The 27207-nt window shown below is 40.8% G+C and overlaps 1 protein-coding gene across 1 annotated transcript in view; it reads left to right on the top strand.

The window, feature by feature from the left end:
• LOC126091955 (T-complex protein 1 subunit theta) overlaps positions 1 to 27207 on the top strand; it is a 115619-nt gene that overhangs the window by 53620 nt on the left and 34792 nt on the right. The window contains exons 3-5 of the mRNA XM_049907292.1: positions 1203 to 1401; positions 17257 to 17318; positions 17396 to 17533. Coding sequence (XP_049763249.1) covers positions 1203 to 1401; positions 17257 to 17318; positions 17396 to 17533 — 399 coding nt within the window. The remainder of the gene's footprint in view (positions 1 to 1202; positions 1402 to 17256; positions 17319 to 17395; positions 17534 to 27207) is intronic.

Below are 27207 nucleotides of genomic sequence, written 5' to 3'. Positions count from 1 at the left end.
TATTGTTGGCGACACCCCAAATCGCTTTCGACTTCCCGACCAGTGTTCGGTTTATACTGCGGAGCTTTACGCTGTTCTCCAGGCTGTCCACTACATCCGCCGCCATCAGCGGATACAGTACGTTATCTGCTCAGATTCTCTCAGCTCTCTCCTCAGTCTCCAAGCTCTTTACCCTGTGCACCCTCTGGTCCACCGGATTCAGGACTGTCTGCGCTTGCTCCACCTGGGGGGCGTCTCGGTGGCGTTCCTCTGGCTCCCGGGACACGCTGGTATCTGTGGGAATGAGGCGGCCGATATGGCGGCCAAGGCTGCAGTCTCTCTTCCTCGGCCAGCTATTCAGTCGCTTCCCTTCACCGATCTACGGAGCGGTTTATGTCGCCAAGTTGCTCATTTATGGCATGCGCAATGGTCAACACTTCCCCGTAATAAATTGCGGGAAGTGAAAGCCCTTCCTTGCGCTTGGACTTCTTCCTCCCGAACGCGTCGTCGGGAGGAGGTAATTTTAGCTCGACTCCGGATAGGGCACTGTCTGTTTAGCCATAGACATCTTTTAAGCGGTGATCCTCCTCCACTCTGTCCCCACTGCTCTCAGCCGTGGACGGTCAGACACCTTTTAATTGAATGCCCCTATTTTAATCCGTTACGCTCCCGTCTACAGCTATCGCCTGATCTATCGTCGATTTTAGCAGATGACACGCGCTCAGCCGACCGCGTTTTCCAGTTTATTAGTGACAGTGAAATGACGTCAGTCATTTGAAGTTTTTTTTTTTTGGGGACAACCACCCCCTGTCTGTACTGGATTTTTAAGCATTCTTTCTACTTTTAGTTTCTCCAATTTTATGAGTTTGTTTCCATTGCTGCTGGTTTTCAATTTCGGTTTTTTACTGTCTTAAGTCACGGGCTGGGCGCTAATGACCATAGCAGTTTTGCGCCCTAAACCCACAAAAAAAAAAAAAAAAAAAAAAAAACTTTCCTACTATTTTGCCATATTAACTTTGACTGCACTCTATTGACATTTGTTAGGGTCTTTTGTGGCTTGTGGTTGCTACCAGTTTCTCACTCTTTCTTTAACTGCAAACAAGTAATTGTTTTTTGATCACTTGTGGAACTTCTGTTGGTTTTCAGAAATCTTTTATCAGCAATTCCAGCAATCAGATAAGAAGACCTGTATATATAATTTTTTGTATCTCAATTACTTACAGGGCTTAACCTCATCAGAAATTGTTGATGGATATGAACTTGCCTTGGAGAAGGCATTAGAAATCTTACCAACACTCACATGTTACAAAATTAAGGATTATAGAAAAGAGGAAGATACAGCAAGAGGTATTAAGCCAGCAATAATGAGCAAGCAGTATGGAAACGAAGATTTCCTTACAAAGTTAATAACAAAGGCTTGTGGTAAGTTTTGTGCTAAGGATTAACAGTTTATCTTAAAATTGCGGACATGTGTGCATTTGCGTGTGTGTGTGTGTTGGGGGGGGGGGGGGGGATTTCAGATACTGGATTGATATTTTGGAAGAACAGTGTTCAAATCCCCTTCCTGCCATCCTCTTTAGTTTCATGGTTTTGTTTATAGCTGAAACTAATCACATAACATTATTTATTTATATATTTTTGTTGTTTGTAGAATCATAGCAGTATGTATTTAAACTTAACTTCGTATGGTGCCTAACACACAAGAAGTCTGTATGCTGTAGAATTAAAATGAAATGTATCTTAACTTAAGCTGTTGTAGCAGTCTGTTTGCTGTTTGTAGTTTTGTCCTTTACCAGCTGCTGGGCTGCCTCAACTGAAGCAACAAGGTAATACAGGGTTAGCCAGTGAAACCGGCAGATTGGAGATGGCCTTGACAGCTGGAATGTGAGTGGTGGGGTAATTGTGTCCGGCTCCGTTCTACCTGCATGTCCCGCCATTTAGTTGTGATGGATCGTTCGACTGGTGAATATCGCGGCTAAGTAGTTAAAGCGTATTATACGCATGGTGAGAGTTTGGTGAAAACGCGACGTGCTTTTCGATGCCATTTCAACCGCGCAACAGGCCTGTTCCCTTGGATAACGCAATTCGTTCATGGATAAACAACCTTGAACAAACTAGATCAATGTCTAAAAAATGAGGTGGGAGTGCAAAAACCGTTTGAACCCCTCAAAACATCGCTGCTGTTCAACAGGCAGTACTCAGAAGTCCACGCCGATCTGCCAAGCAACATGCTCTACGTCTTGGAATAAGTACCACTTCGGTGAGAAGGATTCTTCATCAAGATTTACATTTTCACCCATACAAAATACAGATGGTGCAATCTCTCAAACCAAGTGACTATCAAAAACGATTACAATTTGGTGAGGAAATGGCCAGAAGACTTGAAGAAAATGACGACCAAGTAAAGCACTTGTGGATGAGCGATGAGGCGCATTTCCATCCTCTCTGGTTTTGTTAATAAACAAAACTTTAGATACTGGTCAGAGGAAAACCCTGGTACACTTCATGAAACGCCTCTTCATGCTCAGAAAGTGACGGTTTGGTGCGCAATGTTGGCAAGAGGAATCATAGGCCCATTTTTCTTCGAGGATATCAATGGAAGTGCTGTGACCGTTAACTCTGTGCGTTACGTTGCAATGATCCAGAACTTTCTTACGCCAGAACTTGCCCGTTTTTCCAGTGAATGTACATACAATGTTCCAACAAGATGGGGCAACAAGCCACACTGCAAGAGATGCATGAATGCTGTGAATGCTTTGTTTCCAGGCGGCGTCATTTACCGAAATGGGGATATCCCTTGGCCCCCTCGCTCTCCAGATTTGACAGCCTGCAACTTTTTTCTATGGGGTTACTTAAAAACAAGTGTTTTTCAGAACGATCCACCCAGATCTATCCCAGCCCTGAAACAATGAATTTGGGACGAAATTGAAGGAATACCGGTCAATATGCTAATGTCATGGGAAACTTCCAGGCCCGGCTGCAGAAGTGCATAGATCTCAATGGAGGACATTTGGCAGATGTTATATTCAGAAAATATTTTTTTTTCCTTATTGTACAGTAAATGGCTACCTTTTTACTTTATATTTATAACCATTAAATTAAAATATAAATTTTCTTAAAGAATTAGTTACTTATTTAAATCTTCCCGTTTCACTGGCTAACCCTGTAGTATGGAAGGGTGCTAATGGAAAAATAAATATTTTAATGGAAAACCTTGCTGCAAAACAAATAATGGGAAGCATGAAGGTTAACAACTTATCTATACTAAAAGCACTCAGTGGTCATAGACACATGGCTAAAAAGTTAATGAATTCATGGTCTCGTAGTAGTATGGCTATTGAAATCTTCTTGGGCCTCCATCTGTGTCAGCTGTTCAGCTAAAATATGCCAATTTGTGAAGTCTGTGAAAGGTAATGTAGGCCTCAGAACTTGCAGCATTTACAGTGTACACAATATTAGTTTTGGCAGTGCGTAAGCATGGTAGGCCAACACTGAATTGAACATGAACCATTTGTGACTATGCTACCCATTGAAATTGGCAATAGCTAAATATGCTTTAGAAAATTGGCTTGATGTGACATTCAACATCACATCTATTGTCACGAGGGCTAACAACTTCCGGGGTAGTGTAATTAAAGAAGATATGTTTATATCTAATAACAGCCTCATTAAATATGGTGATTTGCAACTGAGTGCAATGTGTAACCCTGCTGTCGAGAGTACAGTGTAACTACCAATGGTGTCATAGTTTTGACTGTGGCTGAGAAGAAATCTGCTCAAGGCTCCTAAGTGTATAACCAGTTGATACGGCTAGAAGCCCGATCATATTTCGTTGAAGACTGAAAAGTATTGTGCACATTCTGTTACATATATAAATTATAGAGTGCAGCAAGCAGTTGTCCTTTTTTTAGATTTTATTATGCAGATCCAGATTTCGGCTAGTAGCTACCATTCTCAATGCTAAAAATGCAAGAAGTACATAGTCAGATGATGTAATAAAAAGTTACAACTAATAGCATAACTTACATGGCTTGTATATTACATACCACTATTTTCTATTCTTAATGCATGTCAGTCCCTCCGAATGGAAGGTAACCTTCTGTTACATTGTTCTAGTTACCTACATTTTAATGTCACTCCTACTCTGCTGGTTGGGGGGGGGGGGGGGGGCGTCTGTTGCATGAAGTTGGTGAGATGAGAAGAGGGCCAGGAGGGAGAGATGGAGGGGAAGTAACTAATGGAGAGAGAGGGAGCAGGGGACAGGATACGAATGTAACATGGGTGAGCTTGCTCTGGTGTAGGCAGGGAGTTTTGGGTATAGCATGCAATGAGACTGAGGAGAGGATTGGGAGTGTGAGGTAGAACAGAGGAAGGAGAGACTGCAGAGAGGAGAGTGCAAAATGTGTGTGGGGGTCAAGTGGTCAGGAATGAAGACGGGTGTGCTGCAGGTGTGATCAGTGATAAAGGTCAGGAGGATTGTGGGATTGAAGGGTGTATTGTGAAGACTGTTCTTGCCTACGTAATTCAGAGAAGCTGGTATTGGATTTTGGAGGGGAGAGGGATGCAGATGGCATGGGTTGTGAAGCAACAATTGAAGTCAGATGGGTTGTGCTCAGTAGCATGTTCTGCCACTGGATGATCATTTCTGCACTGGGCTACAGTTTGGCAGTGGGCATTCATTTGTGTGGGCAGCTTGTGAACCCTCCATGAAATGTCCTGTCTATCCCTCATAGCACCCAGGCCGCACCTTGCTGACTTCCATCTGTCACATCCCCCCAACCTCAGTCTCAGCATTGCATAATCCCAGAATCCAAGCAAACCCACAACACTGTTGGTAGCTCATTACCAAAAAGTTCTGTACCAGAGCCAGAGACTTAGGTCTTAAACCCTATTGTAGACCTTACTTTCTGACCCACACCCAAATTAAACAATGCCATACTTGTTGGTTTAAGATTTGCTCTCTTCCTACTGTGGCAAAATATTTTTGCCACTCCCCCCACTCGGACAAAAATGGACTAAACACCAACTGTGAACTTGGCCTCTCCCAGTATTTGGTTGGCTTCTTCTAACCATAACCATCCCTCACCCCCACCCACCTGGCTCCTGATCACTTTCCAGGAACTACTTACCTCTAATCTGCCCTGCATTTCTTTTGTAGGTCCTTTCTCTACAACATAAACATCTTGGTGGATTAAATGAGAGCCATCCACAACTTTGAGACAGGCCCTGATTTTTATCAAAGTGCCTGTGGACAAAGGCTTTAACTGTCATGTTGAACATTACTGGACGGAAGGTATTAGCCAACTGTCGGACTCTTCGCCTACAGGTCCTGCCACAGCAGTGATCGGATCCAACTCTCTCTCTCTCTCTCTCTCTCTCTCTCTCTCTCTCTCTCTCTCTCTCTCACACACACACATGTTTCACCAGGGCTCAACCTGTAAGAGATCCAGGATGCCCTCCTCCAACTACAGCGACTGGGGAAGGTGGTGTCTTTCTGCTGGGTACCAGGGCACATGAGAGTTCTGGGGAATGAAAGGGCTGATCAAGCAGCCAAGGAGATGTCATGACCGTCAGGTCTTTCTGTGTGCTGTCCCCCAGCATGCCCCCACCTCGCTGTTGCGGTATAAAGTCCTGTGTTGCTGGGAACATGAGTGGCTAGAAGTGACCGATGACAATCTCTGTGTCGTCAAGCTCACAACTCGGCCGTGGTGTACTTTCTTCCAGCCATGTTGATGGGACGAGGTCCTCCTTACTCGTTTTTGCTTTGGCCACAGCCCTATGGCACATGGATTTTTACTCCAGTGAGAGGACCCTCCGATGTGTGGTGCTTGTGGCTTGCAGATCACGGTGCACCACATTTTATTTGCTGACCAGCGGACTGCAGCGGATGTGCCGGCAGATCTGAAGTATATTTTATGCAATGATCAAATGAATGTGGTTCGCATTTTAAATTTTCGTGAATTGTCCCACATTTTTAACAAGATTTTGGGAAGATGTTTTTAATTCGTCAACAGGGTGGCTGGCTCACCCAAGTTTTTTGTAAGTGGTCAGCCAGTCACATTTCCCTGTGCTGTTCTTTTAGCTTTTCTGTGTTTTGTTTTCCCTGTTTTAATTTCTTGATTAGCTATCTGGCATCCTCATTGGTTTTAGTGCATGTGGGAGTGCCTGTGTGATAGAGTAACTGTGTGGTCATTTTGTGTGCATGTGTGTATGACAGTTTTTTTTCTTATTCACATTCATTTATTTTAATCATTGTTAGGGCGCTGATAACCTCGCCGTTGGGCATCCATAAGATCCCCAAACCACACATCTTGCTTCTGCAATAACAGTTAACAGAAATTTGACAAACTGAATACTATCCATGCAGTGTAACATAACACTTCACAAGCATATGTAATCGAATCTGCCTATTCTTCTGCTTCCAGCTTTCCTGTGGGAAGTTCCAAGTTACTTCTTGCATGTAGTGCTTGCAGCTGGGTGGTAATCTCTAAAGATATAATTAACACCATAAAAAAGTAGCATGAAGCCAGTGTTACTGAGATTGTACACCATGGACAGTGATATTGGTAATACAATAGCTTCCGTGGTTAATCCTCCACTTTTTTTAACAACAAATTGAGTTTCTGTATGGCAGATTCTAAAGTGGAATTCTTACTGTTTGCTCCTTACAATGAAACTCAATGATTGTTTTTGCTTCAGTTTTACAGTATTCCATTAGCAATCTTGTTGCTCTCAAAGCATAAATTTGGACATGAATTGTATTGAGGAAGTAAGTAGCTGGGGTGTGTAGGAAGTGGCAAGTTGCTGGACTACCATAACAATAAATGTTCAATTTAAACAACTACAATTTATTTATCAAAATGACTGTGCAATTTACAACTGAATATTGCCAGTGGAGATTAGCCAAATCTGAATATGAGAAAACAGTGAAGCTTACAATAAAAAGAGACACCAGTGAACTGAAACATGTACACAGTTATTATAATGATGATGACAATGATAATAAAATGATAATACAAAAACACAGTAGCTCTGATGAATTATAATAATTATTCAAATCAATTTACAACAAGGAAAGCAATTTCACTTCCAGATTAATAAAAAGTTTTACAACCTATCGCCAGAAGTAACATGAATTTTCTTAGTTGTAGAGGGCAAAGGTTTAAAAATGAACACGAGCGCGCAAGCGCGCGCACACACACACACACACACACACACACACACACACACACACACACACACACACACACACACACACATATGTTTAGGTCTTGGGGTGTTTTAAATTTTCCCGCAGCAACATTCGTCAGCATGATTGAACAACTCTGAGGCATAAAAATTTCCAATGAAGCCGACAACTTACGTCAAAGTAAAGCCTCTTTGGCAAAACAATGTGCTATTCTCCCATATAGCACGCTCCACTGAATGAACAAAGTACAAACACCAGGTCACCACACCGTAAAGAAATACAAGGACAAAATATTTATTACTGAAAACTGCAAATATTTTATCAAACAGTGCTTGAGATGTATTCCCTATATGAGGGGCGCTTGAAAAGTTCGTGCAAAGTTCGAGAGATGGCACCACCCGTGCGTATCGAGGTCATGTTTAGTTAGTAGCATCTTTGAAAAGAACGCATGTCAAGTTTCAGCTGTATTGGTCTATTTCTTTGTGTTTGGCATTCCTGTGAATCAAGAAAGTAGAGTGATTGTCAAAAAATGGACGAAAAAGAATTTCGTGTGGTGATTAAACATTACTTTATGAAGGCAAAACACCTCAGGAGATAAAGAGAAGCTTGGTAAACATTACGGTGAATCTGAACCTTCAATTAGAACAGTTTATAAGTGCTTTCAAAATTTTCGGAGTGGCCATACGGGTACAAGTGATGCTGAACATTCTGTACGCCCTGTGGAGGTTAAGAGTCCAGAAATCATGGATAAAATCCGTGATATGGTGATGGATGATAGAAGAGTTAAGGTGCGTGAGATTGCTAGTGCTGTGGGCATCTTGAGTGAATGGGTACATAATATTTTGCATAAATATTTGGACATCAGAAAGCTATCTGCAAGATGGGTTCCGCCATTGCTCACGCTTGACCAAAAACGGAATCATGTGAAGTGTCGCAAGGATAGTTTGCAGTTGTTCAGGAAGAATCCGCCGACTTTATGCGTCGTTTCGTCACTGTGGATGGAACATGGATACACTACTATACTCCTGAGACCAAAAAACAATCTAAACAGTGGGTTTCCAAGGGAGAATCTGCACCAAAAAAGGCGAAGATCATTCCTTCGGCCGGAAAGGTTATTGCGACTGCCTTTTGGGATTCGCAAGGGATAATCCTCATCAACTACCTGGAAAAGGGTAAAACTATTACAGGTGCATATTATTCATTGTTATTGGACCGTTTGAAAATCGAGCTGCAAGTAAAATGCCAGCGATTGGACCACATAAGTCTTTTCCATCACGACAGTGCACCAGCACACAGCTCAGCAGTTGTTAATGGATATAGGATTCCAACTCGTTTCACATCCCCCCTATTCTCGAGACTTAGCTCCCTCGGACTATTATTTGCTCCCCAATTTGAAGATATGGCTAGCGGGGCAAAGATTTTACTCAAACGAGGAGGTGATTACAGCAACTAATAGCTATTTTGCAGACTTGGACAATTCCTATTATTTGGAAGGGATCAACAAGCTAGAACAGCATTGGACAAAGTGTATGAGTCTAAAAGGAGACTGTCGAAAAATAAAAAAGGTTTACTTCAAACACGTAAGTACTTTTTATTTTTGTACGGACTTCTCAAATGCCCCTCATAGTGCAATTTGAATGATTTTTACATGTTGTTGTGAGCCATCTAGTTTAACAAGTCAAGAGACATCCAATTAAGTGGTCTTGTTTTACCTGTCTCTGTAAATAAATTAATCACAGTACAAATGCATCATTTTGCCCAAAAAAGAACCTTAGTCAAATCGGTCACCTGTGACCATACAAATAATTTTGCATTTTCTGCGCAACTGATAATTACGAGGAAGGTTGCAGTTAGTTAATAAAACTATTGCTCTAACTAGATCTGCTTAACAGAAGTTTTGTTTCCTTTTTTCATTCCTGGGCAGAGTCATACCCAACAGTCAAAAGTGTTGCAAAGTTTCAAACAGCATAAAGTTAACACTATGCTGGATGGCAGTAGGAGGCTTTAAAAGCAAAAACAAATAAGTTCACTAGACGTGAGACTAAACTAAAGCTCAATGGCTCTCATATCTAATGGTGTAGTTGTCCTTTTCTGAAACATTCAGTGTGCCAAACTGACATAGACATAATTCATAGTGCATTGTGTGTCCAGGATCTTGAGAGGTAACTTCATGAATGGATGGATAAACTTCAGATTATGTGTTGTGACTTAATATTAGGAGAGAGAGAGAATTGTAGAAATCACCTGTAAAATATCTTAAGTCTGTTATGATTGAGATGAAGTGGTGAATTCTGCTACTGCCGTTTGTGAGAATTCCATAAAGAATGCTTACACAAATCATTTCTATATTTGCAGGTTGAAGTATGTGTCATGGTTTTTTGTTTTCTACAAGAGTAATTCAGAATATGGTATTACCATGTATTTCCAAATAATCGAAGATGACTATGAATGCATGACGACCCAAGCCCGTTCCCCGTTGAACAAGGGATTGCAGAACAACATGTATACTGAAACTTCCTGGCAGATTAAAACTGTGTGCCCGACTGAGACTCGAACTCGGAGGTCCCGAGTTTGAGTCTCAGTCGGGCACACAGTTTTAATCTGCCAGGAAGTTTCATGTCAGCGCACACTCCGCTGCAGAGTGAAAATCTCATTCTGGAAACATGTATACTAATACTAGATTTATTTTGAAAACTTACAAATGGTTCCTAATTACAGGTAACTGAAGGACACAAACTACTGATACACACAAAATAAAATCATATAAAGATGTCCCATCTGCTCCTTAGATACAATGCCACTTAGTCCTCCTTACACAGAATCTACAGTAACACTGCCGCTGTTATGGGTAGCTTATATTTATTCCCATAGTAGATTGTGCATTTGTTGCAAAGCACTTGTTAAAGCAATTCAAAAAGGCTGGCTGTTTGTGGTTCAAAGTGCTGAACTAACAGTGCCAAGGAGTCTTGAACGGCCACTTTCGTGAAAAGCTACATCAATTCGAAGCTCATGAGTAGGTCCTCCCATTGTAGTCACACGTCCCTGAGTATTTTTATGAATTCGGCTGTGTTTCTCACATGGTGGCTGCAGTGTCCCATAAGGGGTTTGAGCAGTGTCGCTAGCTATTTTGATATTGTATGACTTCTGGGCAAATACCATATCAAAACCATTCTCCTCCCACCACCGAAGACAAGGGAGCTCCTAGGTTCTGCCAAAGACCTGCTGAAGCTTAACGCACCAGGAATATACAGCATACCATGCAAATGTGGTAAACAATACATTGGACAAACACAGTACCGTATATCTAAATGCTGCGAAGAACATATCAGATCTGTGCGACTAGGTCACACAGAAAAATCAGCCATAGCAGAACACAGCATAAATGAAGAACATACCTTCAACTCTGAAAACATGAAGGTGCTGTGCCGAGCATCTGGCTTCTGGGAAAGTATTATGAAAGAATCCCTAGAAATAAGGATTCACGACAACCTGGTTGACAGGGATGAGGGATACCAACTCAGTGCAGCATGGAACCATGCGATAGCGGCAATCCGTCGGGAGCACCCGTCAACGTCCTCCGTTGTGGACACAGATAGAATGCTTACACCGAGAACCGAATGCAGCCGCTGGGGGCGACTGCTACCCCCACCACTGCGCGCACACGGCCAGTCCACCGCAGCCTCCCGGGGTCTAGTGGAGGGGTGACGACTGTGCATATAAATGCACCGCTCTCCGTGAATCTCGACACTTCACTAGAAGATGGGTAGTATGACACTTACTGAAATGTTGCGATATATCAACGCTACCATACGGCTGGAGATCTGAGAAACCTTCATTAACTGCTGTACAGCTGTTTCTAATGGTCTTCAAGTGGATTAGTCATCACCACATCTAACACTTGTTGTCGCAAAATCACACCTCCTGCAATGTCGATAAGATTTGTGTTTAATTTCAGGATTTCTACCTTCATTGCAAGTGTCAGATGCCCCTTGAAACACCAAAGATCAACATTCCACAATTCTTTAGAACAGCACCAGGCGTTCTGCTCCTGACTATACAAAGCCATTTTATAACCAACTCATTGGTAATGCATCTTTTTCCGTTGTAAGGAAATATGACGTCAGGCAGCAGTTTTTTCTTTGGCAAAGTTTTGCAGTTTAAGATGATATAGGGTTGCATCTTCGTTCCATCGGCAAATGCACACATCACCACAGTGATCCAAGTTTCTCATTGCCCATAGTTTGAACCAATACACTCTTGGCACTTCTTTCCAGTCGTAGCAAAGAACATCCTTACAGGTAAGGATGTTCTGTTGTCAGTCTTATAAAATGTTGCTGATACTCGACCAACTTAATCACATACGGTGCTGGAAAAACTGAGCAAGGGACGTTCATCATTGCAACACAAGTCCATTACATTGTGTCATCCATGTACACCGCCAAGAGCTGGCTTTAAATTGAATACTATGTTCCTGTGCTAATTCATGTGCTTAATTTTGTACGAGATTGCAGAAAACTGCCATTCCTTGAGTATTTTTGAAATAGCTGCTGTGGGCCACTGAAATCTTTCCTAGTCAGTTTCACATTATTCAGATGTCCTTCGCCCTTTTGACACCTCCAAACATTGGCTTCCTTGACTTCGTACTTCCTTGAAGACCCACAATCCCCTGTTGCTTGTACATGCCACACAAAAATGATTTTGAAATTTGTGTAATAGTTATGCCTGCATCCTGTTGAAAAACTCGATGTTGAAACTCGTTCCACAACACAATTTGTTACACACTTACTACGCAGTTCAGAAGTGAGATCTCAAAAGACAAACAACAGTGGGAAACATTCCACGTAGGAAAAATATATCTAAAAACAAAGATGATGAGACTTACCAAACAAAAGCGCTGGCAGGTCGATAGACACACAAACATACACACAAAATTCAAGCTTTCGCAACAAACAGTTGCTTCATCAGGAAAGAGGGAAGAAAAGGGAAAGACGAAAGGATGTGGGTTTTAAGGGAGAGGGTAAGGAGTCATTCCAATCCCGGGAGCGGAAAGACTTACCTTAGGGGGAAAAAAGGACAGGTATACACTCGCGCGCGCGAGCGCGCGCTCTCACACACACACACACACACACACACACACACACACACACACACACACACCCAACTGCACATACACAAACACAAGCAGACATTTGTAAAGGCAAAGAGTTTGGGCAGAGATGTCAGTCGAGGCGGAAGTAAAGAGGCAAAGATGTTGAAAGACAGGTGAGGTATGAGTGGTGGCAACTTGAAATTAGCGGAGGTTGAGGCCTGGCGGATAACGAGAAGAGAGGATATACTGAAGGGCAAGTTCCCATCTCTGTAGTTCCGACAGGTTGGTGTTAGTGGGAAGTATCCAGATAACCCGGACGGTGTAACACTGTGCCAAGATGTGCTGGCCGTGCACCAAGGCATGTTTAGCCACAGGGTGATCCTCATTACCAGCAAACACTGTCTGCCTGTGTCCATTCATGCGAATGGACAGTTTGTTGCTGGTCATTCCCACATAGAAAGCTTCACAGTGTAGGCAGGTCAGTTGGTAAATCACGTGGGTGCTTTCACACGTGGCTCTGCCTTTGATCGTGTACACCTTCCGGGTTACAGGACTGGAGTAGGTGGTGGTGGGAGGGTGCATGGGACAGGTTTTACACCGGGGGCGGTTACAAGGGTAGGAGCCAGAGGGTAGGGAAGGTGGTTTGAGGATTTCATGGGGATGAACTAAGAGGTTACGAAGGTTAGGTGGACGGCGGAAAGACACTCTTAGTGGAGTGGGGAGGATTTCATGAAGGATGGATCTCATTTCAGGGCAGGATTTGAGGAAGTTGTATCCCTGTTGGAGAGCCACATTCAGAGTCTGATCCAGTCCCGGAAAGTATCCTGTCACAAGTGGGACACTTTTGGGGTTCTTCTGTGGGAGGTTCTGGGTTTGAAGGGATGAGGAAGTGGGGATGAGGAAGTGGCTCTGGTTATTTGCTTCTGTACCAGGTCGGGAGGGTAGTTGCGGGATGCGAAAGCTGTTTTCAGGTTGTTGGTGTAATGGTTCAGGGGTTCCGGACTGGAGCAGATTCGTTTGCCATGAAGACCTAGGCTGTAGGGAAGGGACTGTTTGATGTGGAATGGGTGGCAGCTGTCATAATGGAGGTACTGTTGCTTGTTGGTGGGTTTGATGTGGACGGAAGTGTGAAGCTGGCCATTGGACAGATGGAGGTCAACGTCAAGGAAAGTGGCATGGGATTTAGAGTAGGACCAGGTGAATCTGATGGAACCAAAGCAGTTGAGGTTGGAGAGGAAATTCTGGAGTTCTTCTTCACTGTGAGTCCAGATCATGAAGATGTCATCAATAAATCTGTACCAGACTTTGGGTTTGCAGGCCTGGGTAATCAAGAAGGCTTCCTCTAAGCGACCCGTGAATAGGTTGGCATACGAGGGGGCCATCCTGGTACCCATGGCTGTTCCCTTTAATTGTTGGTATGTCTGGCCTTAAGAAGTTGTGGGTCAGGATGAAGCTGGCTAAGATAATGAGGAAAGAGGTTTTACGTAGGGTGGCAGGTGATCGGCGTGAAAGGAAGTGCTCCATCGCAGCGAGGCCCTGGACATGCGGAATATTTGTGTATAAGGAAGTGGCATCAATGGTTACAGGGATGGTTTCCGGGGGTAACAGACTGGGTAAGGATTCCAGGCGTTCGAGAAAGTGGTTGGTGTCTTTGATGAAGGATGGGAGACTGCATGTAATGGGTTGAAGGTGTTGATCTACCCCACTTGTGACAGGATACTTTCCGGGACTGGATCAGACTCTGAATGTGGCTCTCCAGCAGGGATACGACTTCCTCAAATCCTGCCCTGAAATGAGATCCAGCCTTCGTGAAATCCTCCCCACTCCACCAAGAGTGTCTTTCCGCCGTCCACCTAACCTTCGTAACCTCTTAGTTCATCCCCATGAAATCCTCAAACCACCTTCCCTACCCTCTGACTCCTACCCTTGTAACCGCCCCTGGTGTAAAACCTGTCCCATGCACCCTCCCACCACCACCTACTCCAGTCCTGTAACCCGGAAGGTGTACACAATCAAAGGCAGAGCCACGTGTGAAAGCCCCCACGTGATTTACCAACTGACCTGCCTACACTGTGAAGCTTTCTATGTGGGAATGACCAGCAACAAACTGTCCATTCGCATGAATGGACACAGGCAGACAGTGTTTGTTGGTAATGAGGATCACCCTGTGGCTAAACATGCCTTGGTGCACGGCCAGCACATATTGGCACAGTGGTACACCGTCCGGGTTATCTGGATACTTCCCACTAACACCAACCTGTCAGAACTCCAGAGATGGGAACTTGCCCTTCAATATATCCTCTCTTCTCGTTATCCGCCAGGCCTCAATCTCCGCTAATTTCAAGTTGCCGCCACTCATACTTCACCTGTCTTTCAGCAACATCTTTGCCTCTGTACTTCCGCCTCTACTGACATCCCTGCCCAAACTCTTTGCCTTTACAAATGTCTGCTTGTGCCTGTATATGTGTGGATGGATATGTGTGTGTGTGTGTGTGTGTGTGTGTGTGCGAGTGTATACCTGTCCTTTTTTCCCCCTAAGGTAAGTCTTTCCGCTCCCGGGATTGGAATGACTCCTTACCCTCTCCCTTAAAACGCAAATCATTTAGTCTTTCCCTCTCCTTCCATCTTTCCAGACGAAGCAACCGTTAGTTGTGAAAGCTTGAATTTTGTGTGTATGTTTGTGTGTCTATCAACCTGCCAGCGCTTTTGTTTGGTAAGTCTCATCTTTCGACGCACAAAGATACACACAAAATTCTAGCTTTCGCAACCAACGGTTGCCTCGTCAGGAAAGAGGGAAGGAGAGGGAAAGACGAAAGGATGTGGGTTTTAAGGGAGAGGGTAAGGAGTCCAATCCCGGGAGCGGAAAGACTTACCTTAGGGGGAAAAAAGGACAATGTTTCCCTATATATATCTTCCCTCTTTCCTGACAAAGCGACCGTTTGTTGCGAAAGCTTGAATTTTGTGTGTATGTTTGTGTTTGTTTGTGTGTCTATCGACTTGCCAGCGCTTTTGTTTGGTAAGTCTCATCATCTTTGTTTTTATATATAGAGGGAAACATTCCACGTGGGAAAAATATATCTAAAAACAAAGATGATGTGACTTACCAAACGAAAGCGCTGGCATGTCGATACACACAAACAAACACAAACATACACACAAAATTCAGAACATTTCCTGCTGTCATACAACGATGCTCAAGGTGCCTGCGGATGTTTAGGGTTAAAGCAGTAGGCATGGCAGACAATAGTTACAGCTTAATTGAAGCTTGAGGTTCTATTTGGTAAAGAAAAGAAACTCCACGTTATGTGCTGCGAATGCAAAACTGTTCCCTACTTCTGGGCACGAAATTTTGGGAAAAAATCTTTGTCTTGAATTCGGAGATATACAGTAAATGATAATGTCTGCTTTTTATAATGATTCTACAATTTCAGTCCAGAAAGTTCAGTGAATGTGTTTATATTGAAAATGGATTGTTGGCTTGCATGAAACAGCAGTCACCGTCATTTGAAATAATCCCCATTGATAGTAATGCTGTAGGGATAGTCTTCAGGTGGGTTGTAAAATTATGTTGGACAAGCAAAAGTCCAAAGACCCCAGGTCTTTCAGGGCTTTTTTCAGTATAGGGAAAAAGAAGAATATATGAATGTGTGGTGTCTGTTCTTTTGGATGTGTGATACATATTATGTAAACTGAAGATTGAAGAGGGAGCAAGGACAGGAAAGAGAAGGAACTATTGACATCAGCTGCATAGGGACCTTGGGTGGAATCAGTGGTGCTAAATGAGAATGTGTAGTGTCTGTTTTTTTTTTTTGTCTGAGTGACACAACTCACCTTTTGGCAAAGAACTGCTGCACCAGAAGGGCATTGTGGGGCCAGGTATTGTCATGGAGAAGGGTCCAGCCACCTTGTTTGGCATAATGGGCATGTACCCAGTGGATTTGTTACAGCAGATGTTTCAGTATTTCCACATATGTAGCATTGTTTAATGTAGTCCCCACAGGGAAGAATTATTTATGGATTAGACCCTCAGCCATAGATCATCATCAGCATTGTTTCGATTTGGGATCACTCATTGCACACCTTCTTGCTTTTTCGGCAAGCATGAACTGCGCCACTCCACACTTCGACACTTGCCTTTGGTGCCATACCCCAGGCACCAGGGCTAATCACCTGTGACGATGGCCATGGTGAAAGTTGCGTTTCAGTTAGTCGTGAGGTCTCTACAGGTGCCAAGTTGAATTTGTATTTGTTCTGGCATCAGAGTGTGAGGCATGGGTCTGGAACAAGGCTTGCATTTACCCAAATCCTGGGTCACTGTGAGGGGCTATCTCACGGCGAGTTCACGCATCTTGGGCTGTCATTTGCACTGTCACATGATGATCCTGGGACAAAAGTGACTTTACTTTGTGTACGTTGTGCAGTGTTGGCGCAGTCACAAGCCAGCCAGTTCGGGTAGTGTCTCCTATTGTCCCCCTTCCTTCTTGGAAGTGTTTAAACCACTCACAAAGTGTGTGTTTGGGGTGAGGGATTCGCTGGTGGTTCCGTCTTATAACTGTGAGCCGTATGACGTCATTAATCAAACTTTCTGTACAAGTGTAAAACAATACCATTCTTAAATCTAGTGTAAATATAAAAAATCAGAGTTTGTAGTGTGTAATGTTGCAGAATCTAGAACACAAAACGTGTCGAATAAACATTATTGTTGAAAACATCATGGGATTTCACAATCTGATCCAGTGCATGACCTGGAAAACTATACAGTTAACATCCACTGAGAATGCCTGATGATGATTAATAACAATCATACCCTATATTTGAAAGAATATGGGGCATCAGATGCTATGTTTGTTTTTAATGTCAGACTCGGAAATGTCGACTGCCTTTGTTAGAAAATATTGAAAACTTTTGTGAAATAGTGTGCCATTTTCATGTATTCTTATAACTACTAAATTTTTATTTTTGTATAATGTATTGTTGACTTAAGTTCTGTATTTTTCAGTGTCAAATGTTCCTGAAAAGACTACCTTTAATGTGGATAACATCAGAGTGTGCAAGATTCTGGTAAGTTGTGTCCTGTGTGGTTAAATTTGACTAGGCATTAATAATGAAGGCATTTACTTATGTGCTGCTTGCTTTAGGGTTCGGGACTGCAAAATTCAGACGTTGTGCAGGGGATGGTATTTAAACGTACGGTTGACAGTGATGTTTTGAAAAAATCACCAGCCAAAGTGGCAGTATTTACGTGTGCAGTGGACATCATGCAGACAGAAACGAAGGTAATCCTCCTTTTCATTGAACTTCTTTCCTTCTCAGTATTAGAGGAATACACCTGTGATGATTTCTGTTGGTATAACACTCATTATTAAGTGCAGTAGTTTAGTGTCAACGGTTAGAAAGAATAGCTCATTTGCTCGTGTGTGTGTGTGTGTGTGTGTGCGTGTGTGTGTGTGTGTGTGGGTGGGTGGGTGCTAAGACCAGCTTTTTTTATTGCTGAGAAGGGAGATTTTGAACAATGTTTTTTTATCCAATTGAAGTGCGCTGTGCACTTAAACTGGAAAAAGATGGTTTGAAAACTAATGGCATTATCTGTGATTTTACATATGTGCAAGCATGAACTATCAATCAGCTGCAGGTGAGTGATGGCCTATATTCATTTGTGCGATTTTCTCGTGTTTTCCCCTAACATCTCTATAGAATGTCCTTCTTTATCATAAGTTGTACATATTTCCAGTGTCCCTTAAAAAATGTAGGAACTATTTTCTGGTGGTTGACCCTGAGATTGGTCTCAGTATTGCATTTATCACTTTATTTTTTTGCGTTCACGACTTACACTTGGGTGTAATGAGTTTAATAAGTTTGTCATATAGTGCCCTTTCATGGGTATATCTTGCAATTTCTTAGCAGTAAAGATGAAAACACCATGATGCTGATTTGTACAGCAGTCTCCTTGCCCATCAGCTTCCACATGTCAAGTCATTTGACTAATTTGCTACTCAAGAAGCTGAGGAGTGCACCAACTGAAGAGACTTGCAACTTTAATGTTTCTTTTTTTTTGCTTTTCAAATTGAAACTTAATTTGAATTGTAATAAATATTTGTGCAGAATTTCTACTAAATTATTATCTTATCACCATGAATTGTGCATGAAAATATGTATTTTTTCAAAGCTTATGTAACTAAAGAAAATATATGCTAGGTTTTGTTGACCAAAAACTGCCAGTTTCAGAATCCAATAACTACGGTCATTATGGGAGCTGCTTGGCCAATCTTAAGTCAACATTATTAGAAAGTGATGTGCACAAAGCAGAAAAGTAGTGATTTTTGAAATCAGACATATGATTTAATATTTAGTCTGTGTTTAAATGTTTGCCACACTATTTCATCAAGTTATCTTTTTTTGGTTAATTGAAGGAACTCAAGGTGAACCTTTTTTGGTTGTATGCTCACTTTCATGACAAAGCAATTACTAACGCAACAAGTGGTGCTAAATTGTTCTAATATGATAGCTTGCATAGTTTAAAGTCGCAATTTAGCATTACACAAGTTTGTCAGTTGTGGTGGCCGAGCTGTTCTAGGCGCTTCAGTCCGGAACCGCGCACCTGCTACAGTCGCAGGTTCGAATCCTGCCTCGAGCAAGGATGTGTGTGATGTCCTTAGGTTAGTTAAGTTTAAATAGTTTCTAAGTCTATGGGACTGAGGACCTCCGATGTTAAGTCCCATAGTGCTTAGAGCCATTTGAACCATTACTCAAGTTTATTGCAGTATGTGTGGCAGATTTGTACTAAGTATTTGTGGTAGGACAAGCTCTTCCAAGGTTTAGTTAGGTTGGATTGTGATAACTTGTTTTTCACTATTTCACTTGGTGTGCAACTCTGAGTTGCAGTTAGCTGATGCCATTGCTTTCGTAACAGTATATTGGCTTACTGCAAAACTCAAATTTGGCAGTTTTAAGTAAAAGTAATTTCAATTAGCAACTTAATTGTTAAAATACACCTTTTCAAGTGAATGCTGCTGTAAGGTGTTTTTGGAAATGTGTGCTTGTGTGCATATGCGCATTCACAGAATTGTTTATCCTGGCAACAATGGGACAAGAACCATACCAGGCCACTGTTTCTGATTCTGGCTCAAGGTAGATAAATTTATATATTCAGGAAACTATCACTGCTGCTTCTTAATATGATACTTGTCGCAATTACTTTCTGCTACCCATGATGAATACTACAGTCATTAAGTACCATCTCCATACCTAAACTAACATGAAAATCAATTTTAAATGATGCACGTGCACAGCAAAGTGCATGCGTCAATCACATGTGGCTTAATGACACTGTTAGCTCCAGTGTCTCATTGTACACTGTTTCTTGCCTGCCAATCCTTATATTCTTATGTGTACGCCACTAAAAAAATATTTCATTACACATTCGTCATAATGTTTCTTTTGTGGTGTGTACTCTAGTTCTCACTTATCATCTGCGCTTTTTCACAGGGAAACTTTGTTAGCAGTGTTTGAGTGAAGCCATGCATATAATAATAATAATAATAATAATAATAATAATAATAATAATAATAATAATAATAATAACAAAGACTAACAAAAATACTGAAAACAGAATTGACAGCAAGAAACAAGACAAAAGCTATAAATACTTATGCTATACCAGTATTGACCTACTCATTTGGAGTAGTGAAATGGAGTGACACAGACCTAGAAGCACTCAATACACTTACACGATCACAATGCCACAAATATAGAATACATCACATACATTCAGCAACAGAAAGATTCACATTAAGCAGAAAGGAAGGTGGAAGGGGATTTATAGATATAAAAAACCTACATTATGGACAGGTAGACAATTTAAGAAAATTCTTTCTAGAACGAGCAGAAACTAGCAAAATACACAAAGCAATCACTCATATAAATACATCAGCTACACCATTGCAATTTCATAACCACTTCTACAACCCTTTAGATCACATAATATCAACAGATACAAAGAAAGTAAATTGGAAAAAGAAAACACTACACGGCAAGCACCCGTATCATCTGACACAGCCACACATCGATCAAGACGCATCCAACACATGGCTAAGGAAAGGCAATATATACAGTGAGACGGAAGGATTCATGATCGCAATACAGGATCAAACAATAAACACCAGATATTACAGCAAGCATATTATTAAAGATCCCAACACCACAACTGATAAATGCAGACTTTGCAAACAACAAATAGAAACAGTAGATCACATCACAAGCGGATGTACAATACTAGCAAATACAGAATACCCCAGAAGACATGACAATGTAGCAAAAATAATACATCAACAACTTGCCATAAAACATAAACTAATAAAACAACACGTTCCCACATACAAGTACACACCACAAAATGTACTGGAGAATGATGAATACAAATTATACTGGAACAGAACGATTATAACAGATAAAACAACACCACATAACAAACCTGACATCATACTCACCAATAAAAAGAAGAAATTAACACAACTAATTGAAATATCCATACCCAACACAACAAATATACAGAAGAAAACAGGGGAAAAAATTGAAAAATACATCCAACTGGCTGAGGAAGTCAAGGACATGTGGCATCAGGATAAAGTCGACATTATCCCAATTATACTATCAACTACAGGAGTCATACCTCACAATATTCACCAGTACATCAATGCAGTACAGCTACATCCAAACATATATATACAATTACAAAAATCTGTAATTATTGATACTTGTTCAATTACCCGAAAGTTCCTAAATGCAATATAACATATACCATACAGTTACAAGGAAGTCACGCTTGACCGAGGTCCGCGTCACGTTCCATTTTTAACCAGACTTAAGTCTGAGAAAAAAAAAGTAAAGATAATAATAATAATAATAATGCATGTCCGAAAGAACAGACACCATTTTAAACCTGCAGCTGTGATACATTAGATGTGAATTGAAGACGGAAGGGGAAGGGGAAGGGGAAGGGGAAGGGGAAGGGGAAGGGGAAGGGGAATCCATTGCCCATCTAGGCAGTCCACAGTGTGGACACACAAATACATCTAACCTTATGCGGAATCTGAGTAGCGAGGATGGAGGAAATGAACAATGACTGCAGATAGGTGGCACTCGGTGGGAGTGTGGGTCAGCCATAAGTGTCCAGGTAGTACGTGCAGTTGCAATAAAACTGTCATGGATGGCACAGTGGGTTATGTACCTGCCTAGTAAGCAGGAGATCCCAGATTTGAATCCCAATCTGGTAAACCTTTTCACTCGTCGCTGCTGATTATGTGTGATATCTCTATGCAGCTGACTTCAGTAATTCCCTTTCCCTTCCCTTTCTTTGTCCCCTCCACTTTAAATTTATATGTAGTAGTAGTAACTACTACTACTATTACTACTACTACTACTACTACTACAAATAACAATAACAATGATAAAGGGAGGTGCACCAGTTGTCTACGGATAACATCTTTGACTAGTAATCAAAACATCCTCTGTCCTGCTTAAACTTTGTATAAAAATCATCAGCAATGGTGTGGCTGATGATTTTTGGCATAAGAAGTCACCCTTGTTATGCCAGCAGAGGTTCAGGGCACACTCTTGCCCTTGGGTGGGAAATTGCCCCTAAGGGCAGAAGAATCAGAAATGATAAATGGCATGAGAATGCAGAAGGCAGTGGAAACCACTGCATTAGACGACATATGATGTGTATCCCCATGAACATGGCCTGTAATTAAAGAAATGTCATGATCCTCTCTCCATTGGCAAAATATGGTGGACTAGGCCCCCATTTGTATCTCCAGGAGGGGACTGCCAAGGCTCAGGTGAAAAAGATAGAATAACCAATAAAGGATAAAGTTATAAAAGCTGACTTGTGAAATGGCAAAGTTTGAATGTGGCAGGGAAGCTAGGAAATCTGAGATAGGAAATGCTAATGCTCAATGTAGATATAATGTGGTGTGGTGAAGTGAAATGGAAAAAAGACAAGGATTTCTATAGGCAGAGGATGAAAAGATAGTGAGTATATAAGGATATTGAATGGGTAATTCAATTATAAGGATAGATGAAAATCTAATGGTCGTGGGGGTTGGAATGCAGTTGTAGGGGAGGGAGTAGGAGAAAGGGTTATGGGAGAATATGGGCTTCATAGTAGGAATGAGAGTGGAGAAAGAATAATTCAGTTCTACAATAAACATCAGTTAGTAACTGCGAGTATTCCTTTCAAGAATCACAGAAGGAAGCAGATACAGACTCCGATCACAATTTGTTACTGATGAAGAGTAGGCTGAAGTTCAAGCAGTTGGTCAGGAAGAATCAGTGCACAAAGAAGTGGGATACTGAAGTAGTAAGGAATGAAGAGAGACTCTTGAATTTCTCTAGAGCTGTCTTTAGTGTAATAATGAATAGCTCAGTAGGCAGTTCAGTTGAACAGGAATGGACGTTAGTTAAAAGAGCAAAGGAAACCATAGGTATAAGGAAGGCAACAGTGAAGAAACTGAAACCATGGATAATAGATCTATCTACATCTACATCCATACTCCGCAAGCCACTTGACGGTGTGTGGCAGAGGGTACTTTGAGTATCTCTATCTGTTCTCCCTTCTAGATGAATTACTTCAGCTGATTGACGAAAGAAAGAAGTACAGAAATGTTCAGGGAAATTCAGGAATGGAGAAATCAAAGTCACTCAGGAACAAAATGAATATCAAGTGCAGAGAAGCTAAGGCAAACTGACAGCATGAAAAATGTGAAGAATTTGAAAAAGATATAAGCATCGGCAGGATGGATTCAGCATACAGAAATATGAAAATAATCTTCGGCGAAATTAAAAGCTAGATACAAAGGGATTTCCACTTTTAAATGAAAAGGAGAAAGAATAGATCACTGGAAAGACTACATTGAAGGCTTGTACAAGGGGGAAGACTTGTCCGATGACGTGATAGAAGAATAAACTGGAGTCGACAGGGAAGAGAGATGGGATCCAGTATTATGATCAGAATTTAAGAGCTTTGGAAGACTTAAGATCAAATAAGTCAGAAGTGATAGATAACATTCCATCGCAACTTCTTGAATCATTGGGAGAAGTGGCAAGTTGTAGGATGTATGAGACTGACGTTTGTAAAACATCATCCACACAATTTCCAAGATAGCAAGAGGCAATAAGTGATAGAATTATTGCACAATCAGGTTAACAGCTCATGCATCCAAGCTGCTGACAAGAATAATAAACAAAAGAATGACAAAGACAATTGATTCGTTAGATGACGGTCAGTTTGGCTTTAGGGAAGGTAAGGGCACCAGAGTGTCAGTTTTGATGTTGCAGTTGGTAATGGAAGCAAAACTGAGGAAAAATCAGTACACGTTCATAGGATTTGCTGACCTGAAAAAAGTGTTCTACACTGTAAAATGGTGCGAGATGTTCAAAATTCTGATAAAAATGGAGAAAAACTATAGGGAGAGATGGGTAATATGCAGTATGTTCGACAACCAAGAGGCAATAATGAGACTGGAAGACTAAGAATGAAATACTCGGATAAAAAAGGGTCTAAGGCAGGGACATTGTCTTTTGTCCCTACTGTTCAGTCCATACATCGAAGAAGTGAAGAGGGAAATAAAGGAAAGTTTCAAGAGTGGGATTAAAATCCAGGGTGAAAGGATATCAATGATGAGATTTGCTGATAAATTGCTACCGTCAGTGAAAGTGACATCATAGTACTGGACGTGTTGGAGTGAACGATCTAATAAGTACAGAACATGGATTGAGAGTAACTCAATGAGAAGTAGTAGAAATGAGAACAGCGAGAAACGTACCAGAATTGAGGATCATGAAGTAGATGAAGTGAAAGAAGTCTGCTAATTAGGTAGCAAAAAACCCATGACAGACAGAGCAATGAGGACATAATAAGCAAACTAGCACTGGCCAAAAGAAATCCGCTAGTATGAAACATAGGCCTTAATTTCAGGAAGAAATTTTTGTGAATCTACAATGAGAAGCAAAAAGATTGCCCGGCCTGAGTCCAAGAACAGCACATTGTGCATGCCCAAGTTAAGAAGTGCCAGACTCTGAGTCTGTGAGCTTCAGCTTGGTGTTTACATTGTCAAATAGAAGTAATACAATAGTTATCAACAAGATATGGCGAGATTAATTGCAAATTCTCATCATATCATTTCTTTTGAAAATCATTGTTCAAGCACTTATAAACATTTGAAATATAAGAAATTAACATCAGTAGAATTAATATGACTACAACCGTTTCACATCTGTTTCAATGGCTGAGTTTATGAACATAAAGGATGAGTGTTCAAATGTAACTGGATTTTAGACATCAAATTCACAAACCATAATTAGTTGTTTATTGAAAAGAATATTGAAAAAAGTAAAAAAAAAGAAAATATATTTCAACAACAAAAAGCAAATAAAGCAAGAAGCATTTGTCACACAATTAAAAAAGGCTGCAGTGATATTCGATCTGACACATACTACAGCTATCGGCAAAGTAAACTGACATGCTGTCAACGAGCTACAGATCTCTTCTTTTTAGCGTAATGGCCGAATAGGGCTACTGTAGTTGAAGAATGAATATTAAACTGGAAACAGGGACTGGAAGGCACATCTACTTGCTTGTATAAAATATGCCAGTCAGCTAGTACAGTTCTCTTAGCTGAAAACTATACACACACCAGGTGACGGTCAAAGTAATTACAAATAAATACATCCATTTTCAATATTTTTTACTATGACCATTTGTCTGTTTAAAGATTAGACTATATAAAATGGAATCTTTTGAAAGAATGTGGAACCTAGAAAAGCCTACAACTGCACAGTTTGTAGTGAATTAAGGCTTAAAATATTACCTGAACAGATCTAAATTAAAAAAATAAAAAAACACATTTAACTCCATTTGGATTCGAAAGATCATCCTTTATGTTTGTAAAACATCAGCCTACCCACTCAGCTGTTGAAATGGATGTGAAATACTCAACAATGTAGTATTTCTACCGATGTGGAGTTCTCATATTTCAACTGTTTCTACATGCTCAAAGAATGATTTTCAAAAGAAATAATATGATGAATTAATTTACAGTGAATCTTGAAATGTAGTGTATTCTAACTATTAAAAAATAGTGCTTCTATTTGACGATATAACAACCAAGCTGAAGCTCTGCAGACTGCTGGACTTGTGAACACTGGCACTTCTGAACCTGGGCATGCGCAATGCTTTGTTCTTGGACTCTAAATTATTCAGGCTGGATAATCTCTTTGCCTCTCACTATATGTAGGGAGCACAGCATTGTATGTTAGTAAGACATGGGCTGTGAGAAAACCAGAACAGAAAAGAAGGAAAGCCTTCATGATGTGATACTACAGACAAATGTTGAAAATTAGTTGGACTGATAAGGTAAGGATTGAAGAGGTTCTCTGTGGACTCGGCAAGGAAAGGAAGACGTGGAAAACACTGACTAGAAGCAGGTACAGGACAACAGGACATCTGTTAAGATGTCAGGGAATAATTTACATGGTACTAGGAGGGGCTGTAGAGGGTAAAAACTGTAGAGGAAAACAGATCAGAATATATCCAGCAAATAACTGAGGACATAAGTTGCAATTGCTTCTCTGAAGAGAAGAGGTTGACTTACAAGAGGAATTCGTGATGCGCTGCATCGGACTAGTTGGAAGATTGATGACTCGGTGGTGGTGGTGGTGGTGGTGGTGGTGGTGGTGGTGGTGGTATGGATACGATTAATCAGCAATAATAAGTGCTAAATCATTTGTTTTGGTACATTGCAACAACTAACCTGTGAATTTATTCATTTTCCAAAATGACTTAATGGATGGTGGGCTCTGAATGACAGTTATTGGTTGGTAGCTCAGTATCCTCTGATCATGTGTTTGTGAACCGAAGCAGATATGTCATGCATGATTTGGTTGCTTTTGATTTATGATGTACATCAGTCAGTTTATATTTTAGTGTGGAGTTTCAACTGTTAAGTTCAGAAGTATTCCTAGGCATTTTCTAAATTGTGCTAAACGCGTTATACATTGCTTCAGTTATACCGTTTTTTAATTATTTTTTTAAAATTTTTATCTTCACACATCAATTCTAGGAGTCGTATATCACCACACCAACTTATTAACTTACAGCACACTTCATAAAAATCACGAAATGTGCAATATGTCAGTTCATTGACAACAAGCCAACAATCTTTAAACACCACAGCTGCAATGAACATGGAGACACATGATTGTCTTCAGACAAATAGAGAAGTTACTAACTCATTTGATTCACATAGACATTGCAGATTGGCCTGTTGGAAATACATTGGAAACTACTTGAGTTGTTGTACAAACTGAAATATATGTAATACATGTGAAACAGCTATACTGCCAAGAAGTCAAGAAATTAAAAATCATAAGTACATATCCTTCATATGAACTGAGGTGTAATGTGATGATAGAAGTACTTTATGAATTTTCGAGTTGTGAAGTTTGACAGGATTTGTAAGATACAGGAATACTTTCATCCAATACCCAGTATATTGTATAGAATGTAAAAGTTTGTAAGTTTGGCTTATCAAGGAAAAAGTCTTTGTTGATAGACCAGTAGTACATCATCAGTATTATTTTTATGAATATTGATATTTCCAGTCTTTGTGCTGTCATAAAGGTAAGCTATTAGTTTAGTACAAATTACTCATTAAATATGTGTCAGTGCATTTTTAAGCTTACTATTAAAGCTATAACTTTCCTTTGTGTATTAGTCCAGAAAATGCGAAAAGATTGTAGGGTTGTTTGTTGTAGTAGTAGTAGTAGTAGTAGTAGTAGTAGTAGTAGTAGTAGTAGTTTTTAGTATATTTAGTATATGTAGTTTTTAGTATATTTAGTATATGTAGTTTTTAGTATATTTAGTATATGTAGTTTTTAGTATATTTAGTATATG

Source organism: Schistocerca cancellata, chromosome 7 (genome assembly GCF_023864275.1).
Source record: "Schistocerca cancellata isolate TAMUIC-IGC-003103 chromosome 7, iqSchCanc2.1, whole genome shotgun sequence".
Lineage (NCBI taxonomy): Eukaryota > Metazoa > Arthropoda > Insecta > Orthoptera > Acrididae > Schistocerca > Schistocerca cancellata.
This window is presented reverse-complemented; position numbering and strand designations above follow the sequence as displayed.